The following is a 19,471-nucleotide window of genomic DNA, read 5'->3' as shown; positions in this document are numbered from 1 at the left end:
AGTGAAGGGCATGTACCCAGGTGAAGTGTGAGAAGGGGGAGACAGGGGAGGGGGCATTACACAGGTAAGTCAGTGATAACCATCCCTAGCGGGCAGTGAGGGGTATGTACCCAGGTGAAGTGTGAGAATGGAGAGACAGGGCGGGGGGCATTACACAGGTAACACAGTGATAACCACCCCTAGCGGGCAGTGAAGGGCATGTACCCAGGTGAAGTGTGAGAAGGGGGAGACAGGACAGGGGGCATTACACAGGTAAGTCAGTGAAAACCATCCCTAGCGGGCAGTGAGGGGCATGTACCCAGGTGAGGTGTGAGAGGGGGGAGACAGGGCGGGGGGCATTACACAGGTTACACTGATAACCATCCCTTGCGGGCAGTGAAGGGCATGTACCCAGGTGAAGTGTGAGAAGGGGGAGACAGGGCAGGGGGCATTACACAGGTAAGTCAGTGAAAACCATCCCTAGCGGGCAGTGAGGGGCATGTACCCAGGTGAGGTGTGAGAGGGGGGAGACAGGGCGGGGGGCATTACACAGGTTACACTGATAACCATCCCTTGCGGGCAGTGAAGGGCATGTACCCAGGTGAAGTGTGAGAAGGGGGAGACAGGGCAGGGGGCATTACACAGGTAAGTCAGTGATAACCATCCCTAGCGGGCAGTGAGGGACATGTACCCAGGTGAGGTGTGAGAGGGGGGAGACACGGCGGGGGGCATTACACAGGTTACACTGATAACCATCCCTTGCGGGCAGTGAAGGGCATGTACCCAGGTGAAGTGTGAGAAAGGGGAGACAGGGCATGGGGCATTACACAGGTAAGTCAGTGATAACCATCCCTAGCGGGCAGTGAGGGACATGTACCCAGGTGAGGTGTGAGAGGGGGGAGACACGGCGGGGGGCATTACACAGGTTACACTGATAGCCATCCCTTGCGGGCAGTGAAGGGCATGTACCCAGGTGAAGTGTGAGAAGGGGGAGACAGGGCAGGGGGCATTACACAGGTAACACAGTGATAACCATCCCTAGCGGGCAGTGAGGGGCATGTACCCAGGTGAAGTGTGAGAAGGGGGAGACAGGGGAGGGGGCATTACACAGGTAATTCAGTGATAACCATCCCTAGCGGGCAGTGAGGGGTATGTACCCAGGTGAAGTGTGAGAAGGGAGAGACAGGGCAGGGGGCATTACACAGGTAACACAGTGATAACCACCCCTAGCGGGCAGTGAGGGGCTTGTACCCAAGAGAAAGGGGAGACAGGGCAGGGGGCATTACACAGGTAATTCAGTGATAACCATCCCTAGCGGGCAGTGAGGGGCATGTACCCAGGTGAGGTGTGAGAGGGGGAGACAGGGCAGGGGGCATTACACAGGTAACACAGTGATAACCATCCCTAGCGGGCAGTGAGAAGCATGTACCCAGGTGAGGTGTGAGAGGGGGGAGACAGGGTGGGGGGCATTACACAGGTTACACTGATAACCATCCCTTGCGGGCAGTGAAGGGCATATACCCAGGTGAAGTGTGAGAAGGGGGAGACAGGGCAGGGGGCATTACACAGGTAAGTCAGTGATAACCATCCCTAGCGGGCAGTGAGGGGCATGTACCCAGGTGAGGCGTGAGAGGGGGAGACCGGGTGGGGGGGCATTACACAGGTAAGTCAGTGATAACCATCTCTAGCGGGCAGTGAGGGGCATGTACACAGGTGAGGTGTGAGAGGGAGGAGACAGGGCGGGGGACATTACACAGGTAACACAGCGATGGACATCCCTAGCGGGCAGTGAGGGGCATGTACCCAGGTGAGGTGTGAGAGGGGGGAGACAGGGCGGGGGGCATTACACAGGTTACACTGATAGCCATCCCTTGCGGGCAGTGAGGGGTATGTACCCAGGTGAAGTGTGAGGAGGGGGAGACAGGGCGGGGGGCATTACACAGGTAACACAGCGATGGCCATCCCTAGCGGGCAGTGAGGGGTATGTACCCAGGTGAAGTGTGAGAGGGGGGAGACACGGCGGGTGGCATTACACAGGTTACACTGATAACCATCCCTTGCGGGCAGTGAAGGGCATGTACCCAGGTGAAGTGTGAGAAAGGGGAGACAGGGCAGGGGGCATTACACAGGTAAGTCAGTGATAACCATCCCTAGCGGGCAGTGAGGGACATGTACCCAGGTGAGGTGTGAGAGGGGGGAGACACGGCGGGGGGCATTACACAGGTTACACTGATAGCCATCCCTTGCGGGCAGTGAAGGGCATGTACCCAGGTGAAGTGTGAGAAGGGGGAGACAGGGCAGGGGGCATTACACAGGTAACACAGTGATAACCATCCCTAGCGGGCAGTGAGGGGCATGTACCCAGGTGAAGTGTGAGAAGGGGGAGACAGGGGAGGGGGCATTACACAGGTAATTCAGTGATAACCATCCCTAGCGGGCAGTGAGGGGTATGTACCCAGGTGAAGTGTGAGAAGGGAGAGACAGGGCAGGGGGCATTACACAGGTAACACAGTGATAACCACCCCTAGCGGGCAGTGAGGGGCTTGTACCCAAGAGAAAGGGGAGACAGGGCAGGGGGCATTACACAGGTAATTCAGTGATAACCATCCCTAGCGGGCAGTGAGGGGCATGTACCCAGGTGAGGTGTGAGAGGGGGAGACAGGGCAGGGGGCATTACACAGGTAACACAGTGATAACCATCCCTAGCGGGCAGTGAGAAGCATGTACCCAGGTGAGGTGTGAGAGGGGGGAGACAGGGTGGGGGGCATTACACAGGTTACACTGATAACCATCCCTAGCGGGCAGTGAGGGGCATGTACCCAGGTGAGGTGTGAGAGGGGGAGACAGGGCAGGGGGCATTACACAGGTAACACAGTGATAACCATCCCTAGCGGGCAGTGAGAAGCATGTACCCAGGTGAGGTGTGAGAGGGGGGAGACAGGGTGGGGGGCATTACACAGGTTACACTGATAACCATCCCTTGCGGGCAGTGAAGGGCATATACCCAGGTGAAGTGTGAGAAAGGGGAGACAGGGCAGGGGGCATTACACAGGTAAGTCAGTGATAACCATCTCTAGCGGGCAGTGAGGGGCATGTACACAGGTGAGGTGTGAGAGGGGGGAGACAGGGCGGGGGGCATTACACAGGTTACACTGATAGCCATCCCTTGCGGGCAGTGAGGGGTATGTACCCAGGTGAAGTGTGAGGAGGGGGAGACAGGGCGGGGGGCATTACACAGGTAACACAGCGATGGCCATCCCTAGCGGGCAGTGAGGGGTATGTACCCAGGTGAAGTGTGAGAAGGGGGAGACAGGGCAGGGGGCATTACACAGGTAAGTCAGTGAAAACCATCCCTAGCGGGCAGTGAGGTATTTTTAAATACAACAACCCTAATTCCCCTACAAGTAAAAAAACACCCAGAACATTTGAATAGACATCATTTATTTAAAACAAATACAAATATATATATATAGGGTCAGGTAAGTTATTTTAGTTTTTTTTTTAAATACAACCCTAATTCCCTATTACCGCGCAGTGTGTCCTACCTACGCCGCTGCCGGTTCCAGCGCTCCGCTGCCTGTCTGTATTGTGCTGCTCCATGTCTGTACCGCTGCAGCACCTGTGTGGCCACTCTATTACCGCGCAGCACGTCCTACCTACGCCGCTGCCGGTCCCAGCGCTCCGCTGCCTGTCTGTATTGTGCTGCTCCATGTCTGTACCGCTGCAGCACCTGTGTGGCCTCTCTATTACTGCGCAGCGCATCCTACCTACACCGCTGCCGGTCCCAGCGCTCCGCTGCCTGTCTGTATTGTGCTGCTCCACGTCTGTACCGCTGGAGCCCCTGTGTGGCCGCTATATTACCGCGCAGCACGTCCTACCTACGCCGCTGCCGGTCCCAGCGCTCCGCTGCCTGTCTGTATTGTGCTGCTCCATGTCTGTACCGCTGCAGCACCTGTGTGGCCGCTATATTACTGCGCAGCACATCCTACCTACACCGCTGCCGGTCCCAGCGCTCCGCTGCCTGTCTGTATTGTGCTGCTCCACGTCTGTACCGCTGCAGCACCTGTGTGGCAGCTATATTACTGCGATGTGCATCCTACCTATGCCGCTGCCGGTCCCAGCGCTCTGCGTCCATCCCTCTGCCCGTCTAGACTCTCTATTCAGTAACCTCCCCCGGCCTTCGTGCCAGTGGTCCCGCAGAGCACTGTGCTCTCTGGCTGCGTGTCCCATTGGAGGGAGCGGGGCGAGCAGGGGATGGCTGCGCTTGCATAAAGAGCCACTGGGAGCCGGGAGGAATAAAGTGGTGTGGGTGCCGGTTCATGTACGATCGGGACCCCCTTGTAGTCTATTCCTATATATCCCTTCTCCCTAACACTAGGGCTCTGGATACAACCAGCGCTCACTCAGGGTTGGCTGCTGCATTAATCTCTCTGAGCTCCTGGATCTCCTGGATAGAGATGCAGATCCCTTCAGATGGGATCGTTGTCTCTAATCTTAAGGCTTTTGTCCCCCTTATAATTAGGATGACGCAGCCTCAGTACTGTGTAATGGAGCAGGAGCTGCTTCTCAGTGCTGTGCCTCCAGCACAATCTTTCAAACTGAGGGATTGGGGGGGGGGGGGGGGCGTGAAGGGGGAGGAGCCAGCTGTGCATAACATTTATAATTTTAGATTGTGCCACATCTCTGGTTGCTAACTTCATACCCTACTGTATAAGCTGTTCCAGTGCCCTCTAGTGGATGAAAGAGAAAATAAAAATTTACTTACCGATAATTCTATTTCTCGGAGTCCGTAGTGGATGCTGGGGTTCCTGAAAGGACCATGGGGAATAGCGGCTCCGCAGGAGACAGGGCACAAAAGTAAAGCTTTTCCAGATCAGGTGGTGTGCACTGGCTCCTCCCCCTATGACCCTCCTCCAGACTCCAGTTAGGTACTGTGCCCGGACGAGCGTACACAATAAGGGAGGATTTTGAATCCTGGGTAAGACTCATACCAGCCACACCAATCACAACGTACAACTTGTGATCTAAACCCAGTTAACAGTATGATAACAGAGGAGCCTCTGAAAGATGGCTCCCTAAACAATAACCCGAATTAGTTAACAATAACTATGTACAAGTATTGCAGATAATCCGCACTTGGGATGGGCGCCCAGCATCCACTACGGACTCCGAGAAATAGAATTATCGGTAAGTAAATTCTTATTTTCTCTATCGTCCTAGTGGATGCTGGGGTTCCTGAAAGGACCATGGGGATTATACCAAAGCTCCCAAACGGGCGGGAGAGTGCGGATGACTCTGCAGCACCGAATGAGAGAACTCCAGGTCCTCTTTTGCCAGGGTATCAAATTTGTAGAATTTTACAAACGTGTTTTCCCCCGACCACACGTAGCTGCTCGGCAGAGTTGTAATGCCGAGACCCCTCGGGCAGCCGCCCAAGATGAGCCCACCTTCCTTGTGGAATGGGCCTTAACAGATGTAGGCTGTGGCAGGCCTGCCACAGAATGTGCAAGTTGAATTGTGCTACAAATCCAACGAGCAATCGACTGCTTAGAAGCAGGAGCACCCAACTTGTTGGGTGCATACAGAATAAACAGCGAATCAGATTTTCTGACTCCAGCCGTCCTTGAAATGTATATTTTTAAAGCTCTGACAACGTCCAACAACTTGGAATCCTCCAAGTCGCTTGTAGCCGCAGGCACTACAATAGGCTGGTTCAGGTGAAACGCTGATACCACCTTAGGAAGGAAGTGCGGACGCGTCCGCAGTTCTGCCCTATCCGAATGGAAAATTAGATAAGGGCTTTTATAAGATAAAGCCGCCAGTTCAGATACTCTCCTGGCTGAAGCCAGGGCCAGTAGCATGGTCACTTTCCATGTGAGATATTTCAAATCCACCTTTTTCAGTGGTTCAAACCAATGGGATTTGAGGAAATCTAAAACTACATTTAGATCCCACGGTGCCACCGGAGGCACCACAGGAGGCTGTATATGCAGTACTCCTTTAACAAAAGTCTGGACCTCAGGAACTGAGGCCAATTCTTTTTGGAAGAATATTGACAGGGCCGAAATTTGAACCTTAATAGATCCCAATTTGAGACCCATAGACAATCCTGATTGCAGGAAATGTAGGAATCGACCCAGTTGAAATTCCTCCGTCGGAGCACTCCGATCCTCGCACCACGCAACATATTTCCGCCAAATGCGGTGATAATGCTTCGCGGTAACTTCCTTTCTTGCTTTTATCAAAGTAGGAATGACTTCTTCCGGAATGCCTTTTCCCTTTAGGATCTGGCGTTCAACCGCCATGCCGTCAAACGCAGCCGCGGTAAGTCTTGAAAGAGACAGGGACCCTGCTGCAGCAGGTCCCTTCTCAGAGGTAGAGGCCACGGATCGTCCGTGACCATCTCTTGAAGTTCCGGGTACCAAGTCCTTCTTGGCCAATCCGGAGCCACTAGTATCGTTCTTACTCCTCTTTGCCGTATAATCCTCAATACCTTTGGTATGAGAGGCAGAGGAGGAAACACATACACCGACTGGTACACCCAAGGTGTTACCAGCGCGTCCACAGCTATTGCCTGCGGATCTCTTGACCTGGCGCAATACCTGTCCAGTTTTTTGTTGAGGCGAGACGCCATCATGTCCACCATAGGTCTTTCCCAATGGTTTACTAGCATGTGGAAAACTTCTGGATGAAGTCCCCACTCTCCCGGGTGAAGGTCGTGTCTGCTGAGGAAGTCTGCTTCCCAGTTGTCCACTCCCGGAATGAACACTGCTGACAGTGCTATCACATGATTCTCCGCCCAGCGAAGAATCCTCGCAGCTTCTGCCATTGCACTCCTGTTTCTTGTACCGCCCTGTCTGTTTACATGGGCGACTGCCGTGATGTTGTCTGACTGGATCAACACCGGTTTTCCTTGAAGCAGAGGTTCTGCCTGGCTTAGAGCATTGTAGATTGCTCTTAGTTCCAGAATGTTTATGTGAAGAGACTTTTCCAGGCTCGTCCACACACCCTGGAAGTTTCTTCCTTGGGTGACTGCTCCCCAGCCTCTGAGGCTGGCGTCCGTGGTCACCAGGATCCAATCCTGTATGCCGAATCTGCGGCCCTCCAATAGATGAGCACTCTGCAACCACCACAGAAGAGATACCCTTGTCCTTGGCGACAGGGTTATCCGCAGGTGCATCTGAAAATGCGACCCTGACCATTTGTCCAACAGATCCCTTTGGAAAATCCTTGCGTGGAATCTGCCGAATGGAATTGCTTCGTAAGAAACCACCATTTTTCCCAGGACTCTTGTGCATTGATGTACAGACACCTTTCCTGGTTTTAAGAGGTTCCTGACCAGGTCGGATAACTCCTTGGCTTTTTCTTCAGGTAGAAAAACCTTTTTCTGAACCGTGTCCAGAATCATCCCCAGGAACAGCAGACGAGTCGTCGGCATTAACTGGGATTTTGGAATATTCAGAATCCATCCGTGCTGTTTTAGCACCTCTTGAGATAGTGCTAATGCCATCTCTAGCTGTTCTCTGGACTTTGCCCTTATTAGGAGATCGTCCAAGTATGGGATAATTAATACGCCTTTTCTTCGAAGAAGAATCATCATCTCGGCCATTACCTTTGTAAAGATCCGAGGTGCCGTGGACAAACCAAACGGCAGCGTCTGAAACTGATAGTGACAGTTTTGTACAACGAACCTGAGGTACCCCTGGTGTGAGGGGTAAATCGGAACGTGGAGATACGCATCCTTGATGTCCAAGGATACCATAAAATCCCCTTCTTCCAGGTTCGCTATCACTGCTCTGAGTGACTCCATCTTGAACTTGAACCTCTTTATGTACAGGTTCAAGGACTTCAGATTTAGAATAGGCCTTACCGAGCCATCCGGCTTCGGTACCACAAATAGAGTGGAATAATACCCCTTCCCTTGTTGTAGAAGAGGTACCTTGTCTATCACCTGCTGAGAGTACAGCTTGTGAATGGCTTCCAAAACCGTCTCCCTTTCGGAGGGGGACGTTGATAAAGCAGACTTCAGGAAACGGCGAGGTGGATCTGTCTCTAATTCCAACCTGTACCCCTGAGATATTATCTGCAGGATCCAGGGATCTACCTGCGAGTGAGCCCACTGCGCGCTGTAATTTTTGAGACGACCGCCCACCGCCCCCGAGTCCGCTTGAGAAGCCCCAGCGTCATGCTGAGGCTTTTGTAGAAGCCGGGGAGGGCTTCTGTTCCTGGGAAGGAGCTGCCTGTTGCTGTCTCTTCCCTCGTCCTCTGCCTCGTGGCAGATATGAATATCCCTTTGCTCTCTTATTTTAAAAGGAACGAAAGGGCTGCGGTTGAAAAGTCGGTGTCTTTTTCTGTTGGGGAGTGACTTGAGGTAAAAAGGTGGATTTCCCGGCTGTAGCCGTGGCCACCAAATCTGATAGACCGACCCCAAATAACTCCTCCCCTTTAAACGGCAAAACTTCCATATGCCGTTTTGAATCCGCATCGCCTGTCCACTGTCGCGTCCATAAACCTCTTCTGGCCGAAATGGACATAGCACTTACCCGTGATGCCAGTGTGCAGATATCCCTCTGTGCATCACGCATATAAAGAAATGCATCCTTTATTTGTTCTAACGACAGTAAAATATTGTCCCTATCCAGGGTATCAATATTTTCGATCAGGGACTCTGACCAAACTACCCCCGCACTGCACATCCAGGCAGTCGCTATAGCTGGTCGTAGTATAACACCTGCATGTGTGTATATACTTTTTTGGATATTTTCCAGCCTCCTATCTGCTGGATCTTTAAGTGCGGCCGTCTCAGGAGAGGGTAACGCCACTTGTTTAGATAAGCGTGTGAGCGCCTTGTCCACCCTAGGAGGTGTTTCCCAGCGCGCCCTAACCTCTGGCGGGAAAGGGTATAATGCCAATAACTTCTTTGAAATTAGCACCTTTTTATCGGGGGCAACCCACGCTTCATAACACACGTCATTTAATTCTTCTGATTCAGGAAAAACTATAGGTAGTTTTTTCACACCCCACATAATACCCTGTTTAGTGGTACCTGTAGTATCAGCTAAGTGTAACGCCTCCTTCATTGCCAAAATCATATAACGTGTGGCCCTACTGGAAAATACGGTTGATTCGTCACCGTCACCACTGGAATCAGTGCCTGTGTCTGGGTCTGTGTCGACCGACTGAGGCAAAAGGCGTTTTACAGCCCCTGACGGTGTTTGAGGCGCCTGGACAGGCACTAATTGATTGTCCGGCCGCCTCATGTCGTCAAACGACTGCTTAAGCGAGTTGACGCTATCCCGTAATTCCACAAATAATGGCATCCATTCTGGTGTCGACCCCCTAGGAGGTGACATCCCCATATTTGGCAATTGCTCCGCCTCCACACCAATATCGTCCTCATACATGTCGACACACACGTACCGACACCCAGCAGACACACAGGGATTGCTCTTTAACGAAGACAGGACCCACTAGCCCTTTGGGGAGACAGAGGGAGAGTCTGCCAGCACACACCAAAAACGCTATATATGACAGGGATAGCCTTATAATAAGTGCTCCCTTATAGCTGCTTTATATATCAAATATTGCCACTATATTTGCCCCCCCTCTCTGTTTTACCCTGTTTCTGTAGTGCAGTGCAGGGGAGAGACCTGGGAGCCGTCCTGACCAGCGGAGCTGTGAGAGGAAATGGCGCCGTGTGCTGAGGAGATAGGCCCCGCCCCTTTTTCGGCGGGCTCGTCTCCCGCTATTTAGTGAATTCAGGCAGGGGTTAAATATCTCCATATAGCCTCTGGGGGCTATATGTGAGGTATTTTTAGCCTTTATATAGGTTTACATTTGCCTCCCAGGGCGCCCCCCCCCCCAGCGCCCTGCACCCTCAGTGACTGCGTGTGAAGTGTGCTGAGAGGAAAATGGTGCACAGCTGCAGTGCTGTGCGCTACCTTTAGAAGACTGCAAGAGTCTTCAGCCGCCGATTCTGGACCTCTTCTTACTTCAGCATCTGCAAGGGGGCCGGCGGCGCGGCTCCGGTGACCATCCAGGCTGTACCTGTGATCGTCCCTCTGGAGCTGATGTCCAGTAGCCAAGAAGCCAATCCATCCTGCACGCAGGTGAGTTCACTTCTTCTCCCCTCAGTCCCTCGTTGCAGTGATCCTGTTGCCAGCAGGACTCACTGTAAAATAAAAAACCTAAGCTAAACTTTTTCTAAGCAGCTCTTTAGGAGAGCCACCCAGATTGCACCCTTCTCGGCCGGGCACAAAAATCTAACTGGAGTCTGGAGGAGGGTCATAGGGGGAGGAGCCAGTGCACACCACCTGATCTGGAAAAGCTTTACTTTTGTGCCCTGTCTCCTGCGGAGCCGCTATTCCCCATGGTCCTTTCAGGAACCCCAGCATCCACTAGGACGATAGAGAAATTAAAGTTTTTGAATGACCATATAATGAGAAGCGTGTTTTAGTAAGTAAGAGAGGGGACGGGTGGGGGGAGAGCAAGTGGTATTCTGACCCTCATTACACGTAAGCAGCGTGTAACTACTCAGATAGCTAAACCATGTCCATCTTTCAATGCACAGAGGATGAGATTTCTGGAAGTGTAAACCTTTTATTAATACTGACTAGAATGACTGTCCATATAATATAGCTGTAGTTCTGCAGAATAGGTCACTGTACATGTCACAGATAAGAGAATAAACAGTGCACGGAAATAAGATGTAAGACTCTGGGGCAGAGGAGACGTAACGCAGCCTGTCAGCAACTCATGCGCGGATAACGAAGTAGTAACAAACATGGGGGTCGATTCTATTCGGCAACTAATGAATAGCGCCGGGAATTAGCTCCCGACGCTATTCAATTCAGCAACTAATTACCTGCAATTGTCGGGAATTCTTCTCTCATCCCCGGGGGATGAGAAGAGAAACCCGACAAAATTGCTGCCTCGCGGCCGGCGCGAGGCTGATTCTGTCGGGAATCAGCCTCGCGCCGGGGAGTTAAGTCGGAGAATGCCCGTTCTCCCGACAATTCAACCTGTTTTGTCGGCGAGAACGGGCCATCGCCGACGTAACTAGTTGCTGAATTGAATAGCGTCGGGAGCTAATTCCCGGCGCTATTCATTAGTTGCCGAATAGAATCGACCCCATGGAGGATGAGGGGGGATTATATTTGCGGGCTAATACGAGAAAGTCCATCCAATCACAGGAGAAATACGAGAAATGTTCATTTCTAAACCTTTTTTTTATTTTCTGTTACCAACCTTTTTTTTTGTTTTTTTTGTAAATAAAAGTAATTAAAATTCAAAACAAAAGTTTGTTTTATTTTTAGATGCAATAAAGTTATGAAAATAGGGAAATTTTCTTACACTCTGTAATTTAATTCTGGTAGCTACAAAAGGAAACTTTTTCTGGTAAAATTATTTTTTCTTTAATTAGAAATGTGGAAGAAATAAAATCAGATATGCAGAACCCGGACTCACAATTTGTGCTGACCGGTGTTATGAAACGACTGCGCATGTGTACGATCGTAATGTGCAGGTGCAACGCCAAATTCCCCAAATATCCTGTGCCCAAGCGTTTTCAGGGCGGGTGTGTGATGTCTGCTCCGGCCCCGATCAGCCTGATTCTATCACTGCAGGAGTAAGTCCTGGCCAGAGGCGGATTTAGACCTCATGGGGCCCTAGGTAAGACACTGGTGTGGGGCCCCCTCCCTCACACAATCTGTAGCACTATATTTTCCTGCCTGATTCACGCCAATTGCATTATCCGTCACGCAGTTTAGCTGGTGCCATTTTTCTCTATGTAGTTGATCGCAGCTGAAGACAGAAACACGCCAAAAAAAGTCAGTGACCCCCTGCGTTATTGCTCGCCACTCCCTGTTATCTCCCCCAAATGTCTCTTCCTGTCAATCATTCTACATTGGAATTCTCTTTAAGAGCAGGACAGCAAAGTACCTTGTGCACGAGCAGTCTACAGATAATCACTCAGTTGTGTGAACATCAAAATTGCATACAAATCTGAATCAGGATCTAGGTCTTTTGGAAGTAGACTTAAAGCCTGTCCCATTTAAAGTAAACGGACCTTGGATGAAACCATTTTTTATTTTTGACCAATCATTTTTATTGCAATATTGAAAATGGTTCATATAACGTAATGCACAATATCTGTGATATACACAACCACAATGTAACAGTGAAAAAAAACAAACACCGTATTGTGTGCAATAGCGGCTCGCCCCCTTCTAGTACACCCCTGTACCAGTTTCCAGTGTCTCCCGGATCTCTGAAGGAGCTGTGTCCTTGAAGCTGCTGCTTATGCAGAGGAAGGCACCAAAATGCCGCTGGTACCGCTCTGACAAGCTCCTCCCCCTATAATGGTGCCGGAGCCACTGACAATGTTTATACTGGCCAAGACTCCCACAGTGTGCAAACCTCACAGATTAGCTAGATTGTACAATCGCTGCAAGTTCTGTACAGGGGGGCTGAAGCGGGTATCCCCGTGGAGGGTCCTGTCCGCCGCCGTGTTGAACCACACCAAGAACTGGGGGCACCGTTTTTTTACTCACCACTTTTCTCACCTTCAGGCAGCGTTAGGGGTGTGCGGCGCGATGCAATTGTGAACGCCAATGCGCAGTGCCCCACAGAACAACAACCTCTCAGGGCGGTGGCTGTGCTGAGAGGAAGTGGCTATGACACCTTACAGAGGTAGGTAACCGCCCCTCCCCCCAACTTCCACGGTGCAGGTATACTGTTGCCCAGACAGTATACCTAAAATAACACAGTTTAAAACAAAAGTGAAGAAAATTTCTCCATAGAAAAGTAAAAAACATAGAGAACATGTACTCTGCACAAAATATAACCAAAGGTGTAAAAAGATGGAAAAAGGGGGTGTTTGGAGTTCCAGACTGCCCACTCACCAACCACCTAGCCCAGTACGTGTCCTCTATGTTTTTTAACTTTTCTATGGATGTTTTTTTTTTTACTTTGTGATGATTTTTAATAAACTGTAACCCCCTTTTCTATGGACTTGGAATCTGGTATTTGGTTCTTTTTCCTGTCTCCGGTATAAAGAAACCTTGATGTGAGTGTAACAGCATAAATCATTGTGAGCGGGGTACGCACATCCTTATTGAAAAAACAACACTAGCTGATTTCAGTTGAAAGATACCTTTATGTGTTTTCATCTACACTGATAGTCTGAGTTTGGGTACGCACATGCATATACCCACAACTACATCATTTGGGATTTTTCACTTCTAAACTAGGATATATCCATTCAAGAGTGGGTTCCACATAAATATACCATTATATGTTTATTTACCATTTCCACGGAGTGAGTACGGTACGCCATCTAGAACCTCCTGATTCACTTAATTCAACAAATTTTTTGGAGTCACATCAATCTCTATTATGGACGTATTACAGCATGATGTGTTTTTGTTCTGTTTTGTTTCCTTTGAGCATTGATGATCTTACCCAAGATTGAAATCTAGCACAAAGGAACATCTTCATCTCACCTACATTGCCTCCGTCTTACAAGAGGGAAGTATTATTCATTCAGAGCGATTGTGACTTATCTGTATCCACTACTTTTGTGTATTTCGCTGTGGTATTATGACCTCATGAAATTCACTTTGAAGCAAGAGCCAAGGATAAGGTCACAGTGTAATCTGGATCCGGATTCTCCCACTCTTGTGGAAGAGGAAGCATCGGAGAGTCTGGATCTGGTAAGTACACACACATTTGTATTGTATTGTACCCACACATTTTTACATGGACATTTTTGTTTTATATTGCAGGATATTACACTGGAGCTGGAAGTGGAGCCTTCCATGAGCGAGGCAACTGAAGTGGATGACCCAACCCCAGAGCCACGACCCCCGAAACAGCGGAGTTCGTCCAGAAACCCACTTCTGCCCCGCCCAGCTCACAAGTTTTTTACTACACCGAGGAGGTTCTTAATAGGCCCCCGGACTTGGAGCAATCATTTGGCAATTACATCGCAGCGGAGATGCGACTGATGAATGAGGATCAAAAGATCTACAAGCGTCTGGTTCTTGATGCTACCTCACGTGCAAATGAATAATCTCTTGATGAGGCGTGTCAGATAACACCCACCAGGTGCAGTCTTCTTATGTGGTGGGAAGCCCTCAACAGATGAGCTGTTTTCCGCTGGGACCCATACAGCCCACCCCCTCCTCCCATTCCAGCGCATCGCCCAGTGGAACGTACTTAGACATGCTGAGTACACAGTCCTCTGTACTGGAAGATCCACATTTTTTAAATTTATAATTCATTTTTTTTCAAACTGTTTTTTTTTTAGTTGTTTGAAAAATTGTTGTTGCCCTTACCCTAGTCTCTTGCTCCAAGTGATCTGTATTGAGGTCATTAGAACCACAGCGTTGGTTTCTTGACCTCATTGTACCGGACTTCTGATCATTATGATCTATGCACTTCTTGTGTTCCTTCTAAAAGCACTGTTCAGAAATCTGCCCTTTATCTTCTCTCCCCAATGTATGGTGGCAGCACTGATATTCTGTGGGATACGCCTGATTCCTCTACTGGTTACTGTTGGCATTCTCCTGATAGTCAAAGAATGAAGACCAGAATTGGTGGTTTTCTTCTATTATTTATATATAAAGTTTTGGGTATTTTACAATTGCGTTGTGTTTTTCTTGTTTAATTAATGGCTGTTAATGCAAATGTCATTTTGTGTAACATATTTTTGTAAAAATCAGAGGGTCAGCGAGACGTTATGGAGCCAATGTATCATTTACTATTTGCTGCTAATTCCCCCAAAACAACCGGACCTCCCAAATATAAGTAGAAGGGACTGCAGCAGGTATCTCCCATACCTTCATACATGGACATTTCAAGGCAAGGGTCAGGTAAGATGTTTTGTTTTTTTAAATACAACAACCCTAATTCACCTACAAGTAAAAAAAAAAAAACGAACTTTTGAATAGACATAAATTTATTTGAATACAACAAATGATAAAACTATTTAAATAGGCAGAGAGACCCCCCGTAACACTGCCAAAATTGCACCAGAAATCTTTTGCTTTTAAACGACTTTATTTCATATCTTTACTACACATATTTTATCTATATTTTTAACTTAAAAAATACTTTACTCTTCACAACAGCCTATGGGGGTCATTCAGCCCAGCCGCAATAGTGGCCTGCAGCAGTTTACCCGTGGTGGCAAAATGCACACGCGCAGTGGCCACGCAGACACACACATTGCGGTCACATCCCTGAGGGCTGAACGTGGGCAGGCCGGGACAATTTTCCGGGGGGATGGGGGGCTGCGTGATGTCACATCTGCGTTCATCTTTGATTGACCCCCTATATGCTTTCAAAGTGCACCTCATATCTGTTACGATCCCTGGCGCTCAGAACACGGAAGATGTTATGAAGTGAGTTCAGAGCACGAGGACGTAATGCTGGATTTGGTGATATAGAACGGGAATAGCCCCTGGCACCCTACCTCCGTTGTTTTACCCGTGTTGTCAATTCACTCTTGTAGGACTATGGTTTCTTGGGCCCATGGCAGCCGCGTTTGAAGGGCGGATTAGGTCTGCCCAACTCCGATGCCCCCTCAGGTCTTAAAGAGAGACAAAGCGTGAACTGAGACAGGGTAATAACAAGGGGACCTCTAACTGAAACAACCAAAGCCAGGGGCTACTGGCTAGCCTAAAACTAAATGTATGCGCGGCTTGCCGCCAAGGAAAAGAACCAAAAAGATACCACTGTCCACTCCCCTACACGGCACCACCAAGTTCCGGGGAGGACAGTGGAAGCGGAAACCTCCGCAAATACACCAGTACAAAATAATGCAATACTAAAGCGGGCTAGGCCGCAACACGCGGCAAAGCCGCCACTCACGAAACCGGGCGAGAACCCCAAACGGCAGCCACAGGTTCACGAGGACCAGAAGGATTCCCGGGACCGGCTAAAGAACTCCTGGATACAAGGACACAGGGAGCAGGATAGACCGGATACAGCAGACCAGGAACAGACGTTCACCAGACATAAACAGCATACAGGAAGCTATCACCGGCGTTAGTGTGAGGCACTGAGGAGGCATATAACAGGGAACCCTCCAATAGGAATACAGAGCCTAATTAACAAATGTCGTGCAGCTGCTTTGCTGCACGAGCAGGGGAAAACAGGTGTGAATGCTTCATTAATGCAACGGGGAATGCGGTCCGCCTGTGGCGTCCCCATTGCTATGGACCCAGCGGCCCTGAACGCACAGCGTCCTAGCGTTGCCAGGGAGCCGGCGGCTATCGCGCTCCCGGCGTTGCTAGGCGCCGTGCGGAGACGGACAGGGAGAGAGGCGCAGTGGCCATGACTGCTGCTCTGTCAGAGAGCGGGTGAGCACCGCCGCACCTAACAATATCTAATCTTTTCCAAGTTAATTCAAATGATATGACATCGGTAGCACCAGGATTATTACACAGAACACACATAAAGGCTGACTCAGCAAATAACAATAACACATACAAGGGAATAATTAGAAATAAGGAAGCATAATAATCATTAAGTCTAATTATCAACTGTTTCTGTGTGGAACACATACACCTCTTTACTGCCTCCAGCATCCCCTGATACTGCAATACAGCCATCCACCCTGCTCCCTCACTACTGCCATCTGCCCTGTCTCCCCCCACTACTGCCACCTGCCCTGTCTCCTCCCACTACTGCCACCGCCCTGTCTTCCCCCACTACTGTCATCCACCCTGTCTCCCCCCACTACTGCCACCTGCCCTATCTCCCCACTGACACCTCAGCGCTGCTTGGGGACAATATTACCCACTTAGACACTGCCTCCAGCAGCCCCCGCTACTGCCAACCACCATGTCTCCCCATCACAGGGCAAGGCCACCCAGCATGCTGACCGCCGCCTACCCCCTTGATGAAACAGAAATTGCGATTGCCTCACCATTTCCGCTTCATCGTAGAAATTAGTGAAGCCTCCTGCTGCCGCAGCTTAGCTGCTACCGCAGGAGGCCCGCCGCATTCTTCTCAATCACAGCGGCTGCATGTGATGTCACAAAGCCACCGTGATGATGCCCGCTTGTCCGCCTCTGCCCTCCATTCGCGCAACACCGCCTCCTCCCTGGAAATGAGCATTGCCCGCTCACCCTAGGTGACTGCCTCTGCCTGACACGCAATCGCATTTTCTGCAGAATATGCGGGCGCATGCGCAGGATTGGCACTGCGCATGCATCCGCAACTTTTTCTGAATAATTCCATTTCGATCACACTGCAGTCCAACCTGAATTAGGCCCAGAGTCACCATCTTACAGGCAGCCGGTGAAGGGAGCAGAGAATGGGTGTTATGTGGCAGGAACGGGCTGGTTAGGTAACAGCCTGGCTGCTGCACTCTATACAAGCTACAAGTGGTGCAATTCTATTGCTGGGAGACCAGGTAGAGGACATTGCAGTAGTCTAAATGGGAGGATACAAGTGCATGTATGACATCAGGTAGATCTTCTGAGGGAAATAAGTGCTGGAGTCTGGCTATGTTCCTCAGATGAGGATCTGATTGTGGCTGATACCTGATGTCTAAGTGTCACTCCACCATCCAGGACACCTAGATTCCGCACAGGATCAGCATTTTGTAACTCTGAACCCCCAAGCATAAGTCTGGTTGGTTTGCAAAGCTGAGCTGTAGCCCTGCCCTTTGTTGGTGAACTTCTATCATAATGACATGTTTCACCAGGACTGAGTCACAGCCAACTGGCATCACCCACACCTGGAGCTCAGCTAGACAACCATTTAGGATTGGTACTGGGTTCTCGGTACACGGAGTAAAAGACAGGTCATCTGTATAGCAGTGGCAGATGAGGGCATGACATCTGATTATTTCCCCCAGTGGTAGCATGTATATTGCAAAAAGCATACGAGATAGGATAAGAACCTTGAAGAACAACGCCTGGCAATGATAAGTATACTCCAGAAGATTAAAATGGTTCCTCACCTGAGTGACTTCTCTGATGTGTAACAAGTTGTGATTTCTGTGTAAAACATTTCCCACACTCAGTGCATGGAAATGGATTCTCACATGTGTGACTTTGCTGATGTCTAACAAGATGTGATTTCTGTGTAAAACATTTCCCACACTCGGTGCAAGAAAATAGCTTCTCACCTGTGTGACTTATGTGATGTCTAACAAGAGATGATTTGAGTGCAAAACATTTCCCACACTCAGAACATGGAAATGGCTTCTCACCTGTGTGACTTCTCTGATGTATAACAAGGCGGCATTTCCGTGTAAAACATTTCCCACACTCAGAGCAAGAAATTGGATTCTCCACTGTGTGACTTCTGTTATGACTAACAAGATCTGATTTGTGTGCAAAACATTTCCCACATTCAGAACATGGAAATGGCTTCTCACCTGTGTGACTTCTCTGATGTCTAACAAGATTTGATTTCTGTGCAAACCCTTTCCCACACTCAGGACATTGAAATGGCCTTTCACCTGTGTGACTTCGCTGATGTGTAACAAGTTGTGATTTCCGTGTAAAACATTTCCCACACTCAGAGCAAGAAATAGGATTCTCCACTGTGTGACTTCTGTTATGACTAACAAGATCTGATTTGTGTGCAAACCATTTCCCACACTCAGAACATGGAAATGGCTTCTCACCTGTGTGACTTCTCTGATGTATAACAAGTTGTGCTTTCCGAGTATAACATTTTGCACACTCAGAGCAAGAAAATGGCTTCTCACCTGTGTGACTTCTCTGATGTTTAACAAGATCTGTTTTCCGTGCAAACCATTTCCCACACTCAGAACATGGAAATAGCCTCTCACCTGTGTGACTTATCTGATGTTTAACAACATCTGATTTCTGTGCAAACCATTTACAACACTCAGGACATGGAAATGGCCTCTCACTTGTGTGACTTCTCTGATGTCTAGCACGTTGTGATTTCTGTGCAAAATATTTCCCACACTCAGAACATGGAAATGGTGATGTACTTGTGTGACTTCTCTTATGTGCATCAAGAGTCGTTTTGTATGTAAAACATTGACCACACTTAGAACATGTAAATGGCTTCTCACCTGTGTGCCTTCTCTGATGTGTAACAAGAGCTGATTTGTATGTAAAATATTTCCCACACTTAGAACATGGAAATGGCCTCTCACCTGCCTTACCTGTCTGTGGGTTAATAGGCTTTGTGTTCTTTGTAAAACATTTGGCATCTATAGAACAGGGAAACTCTGTATCTACTCTCAGAGCTGTAACAGATGCACCAATATCAGAGTGATCAGGAGAACATTTCCCAGAATCACAGGGATCAGCTGATAGAGCTGGATGTATAATTGGGGTAATGGGGTTATCTCCTGGAGAATCCTGTCTACTGTCATTATCTTTTATGTCACAATCCGGGGATAACATTAGATGTCCTTCTGAGATATTTCTGCTTGTGTGTCCATCTGCTGGAAATAAAACACATTATGGAAATGTGACATTTTCTGTAACAATAT

The 19,471-nt window shown here is 49.3% G+C and overlaps 1 protein-coding gene across 1 annotated transcript; it reads right to left on the bottom strand.

Annotated features, from left to right (window-relative positions):
* Positions 1 to 16,742: 16,742 nt before the first annotated feature.
* On the bottom strand, positions 16,743 to 19,223 carry LOC134984740 (oocyte zinc finger protein XlCOF6.1-like; the record flags this gene model as incomplete). Its single annotated transcript, XM_063950241.1, has 1 exon — positions 16,743 to 19,223. A coding segment is annotated over one exon (1,287 nt), but the record flags the coding sequence as incomplete, so codon positions are not given.
* Positions 19,224 to 19,471: the final 248 nt, after the last annotated feature.

Source organism: Pseudophryne corroboree (assembly GCF_028390025.1).
Source record: "Pseudophryne corroboree isolate aPseCor3 chromosome 3 unlocalized genomic scaffold, aPseCor3.hap2 SUPER_3_unloc_79, whole genome shotgun sequence".
Taxonomy (NCBI): Eukaryota; Metazoa; Chordata; class Amphibia; order Anura; family Myobatrachidae; genus Pseudophryne; species Pseudophryne corroboree.
Note: the sequence above shows the minus strand (reverse complement) of the source record. Positions and strands in the feature narration are given on the sequence as shown.